The sequence below is a fragment of the Camelina sativa genome, chromosome 10 (assembly GCF_000633955.1).
Source record: "Camelina sativa cultivar DH55 chromosome 10, Cs, whole genome shotgun sequence".
In the NCBI taxonomy this organism is placed as follows: Eukaryota; Viridiplantae; Streptophyta; class Magnoliopsida; order Brassicales; family Brassicaceae; genus Camelina; species Camelina sativa.
In genome coordinates, this window is record NC_025694.1 from 15800447 (window position 1) to 15801884 (window position 1438).

Below are 1438 nucleotides of genomic sequence, written 5' to 3' on the forward strand. Positions count from 1 at the left end.
GGCCCTATTACAGCAGGTACTATTATAATTTATTACCAAATATTATTAATATTAAGATTTATTAACATAAAATAGTTTACAAGTGTTTTATTCGTTCCCTAAACAGTTGTTCATACAATCGAGTTTCAAAAACGTGGACTTCCTCATGCACACATACTTTTATAGTTACAAGAATCAAAACAAAATCCAAATCCAGAAGATATTGATAGTTTCATTAGCTCTGAGTTACCAGATAAGGAGAGTGATCCAGAAGGTTTCTTATTGGTAGAACAATTTATGATGCATGGACCTTGCGGGCCAAAGTGTATGGATGATAACAAATGCACCAAAAATTTCCCAAGATCGTTCAACGGGAAAACGGCAAAAATATACCCCAACAATTTCTCGTTAGCTTTTTCATACCCCAACTTTGATACCCTGCAAATTACAGCCCCAACTCAAGGTTAATTCAAATTTCCTATCTAAACTCCATCGAATTTTTCTGTTTCGACATCCGTCCAAACGGTGTTAAGCGAAAGATTAACGGTTGATTAGTCAGCTTTGACGTGGCACTTCGGCTTGACAAAACGACGTCGTCTTACAATTGGGGGTTTTAAATCGATTTCTTCGCCAAATCGATTTTAGGGTTCATATCGTTTGCTAGAAAGAAAAGAGAGAGTGATTGAGTGTAGAGATGGGTGATCAAGGAAGAGGGTTCCCAACGAGATGCAGATGTGGTGAAGCTGTGAGAATGGTTACGTCGAGGACTGCCAAAAATCCAGGAAGACTGTTTCACTCCTATCCAAGAGGATCTGAAGAGGTATTGTCAATTGACAAAATTTTGTTTAACTTTGCTTGTTTTAATATTTGATTTTACTTTGCTTGTTTTAAGTTGCTGCAGAGTAGATGGTATCACACTTTTAAGTGGACTGATGAGTGTATGATTGAAGAGATAGAGGATATGAAGTTGAAAATGAATACTGTGGAAGAAGACTCTATCACATTACAAAAGAGTTTCAATGCTTGTGAATCAGAGGTTGAAACTCTCCAAATGGAAACTCGTGTTTGTGAAGCTGTGATTGAAAAGGAGATTACAGAGTGCAAAATGGAGCTTCGTAGCTTGAAGAATATAATCGGATGTGTTGTGGTGATGATTTTCATTTACATGTTTCTGTTTTGAGTAGTGGAGTATGTAAGTTGTAAGGGGTTGCTGATGTATTCATGTAAGAAGGAAGAACTAGTTGTAATGTATAAGAAGAAGTAATTGGAAAAACTTGTTCACATTGAGAAACATGTTCAAAAACTTGTTCACATTGAGCAACTTGTTCAACATCTATTTAAAAAGATCAACAATATCCTAGAAACTTGAAAACTAAAACTTATAGTCGCATCCTCAATGCTTCAAAAACCACCAAATCATCACAACTCTTCCAAAACCTCCAAAAAACAGCTCCTCTTA

General features: G+C 36.1%; 1 protein-coding gene across 1 annotated transcript; it reads left to right on the forward strand.

Annotated features, from left to right (window-relative positions):
- Positions 674 to 1159, forward strand: LOC104720421 (uncharacterized protein At4g04775-like). The gene is made up of 2 exons (XM_010438325.1): positions 674 to 799; positions 872 to 1159. The coding sequence occupies exons 1-2, from the start codon at positions 674 to 676 to the stop codon at positions 1157 to 1159; spliced, it is 414 nt and encodes a 137-aa protein (XP_010436627.1).

What these genes read in the sequence shown, in the direction of transcription:
- LOC104720421 (XM_010438325.1), top strand. Translation starts at nt 674, where the DNA reads ATGGGTGATCAAGGAAGAGGGTTCCCAACGAGATGCAGATGTGGTGAA. An exon ending in ATCCAAGAGGATCTGAAGAG is followed by an intron (nt 800 to 871) that starts GTATTGTCAATT and finishes GCTTGTTTTAAG; the next exon opens with TTGCTGCAGAGTAGATGGTA.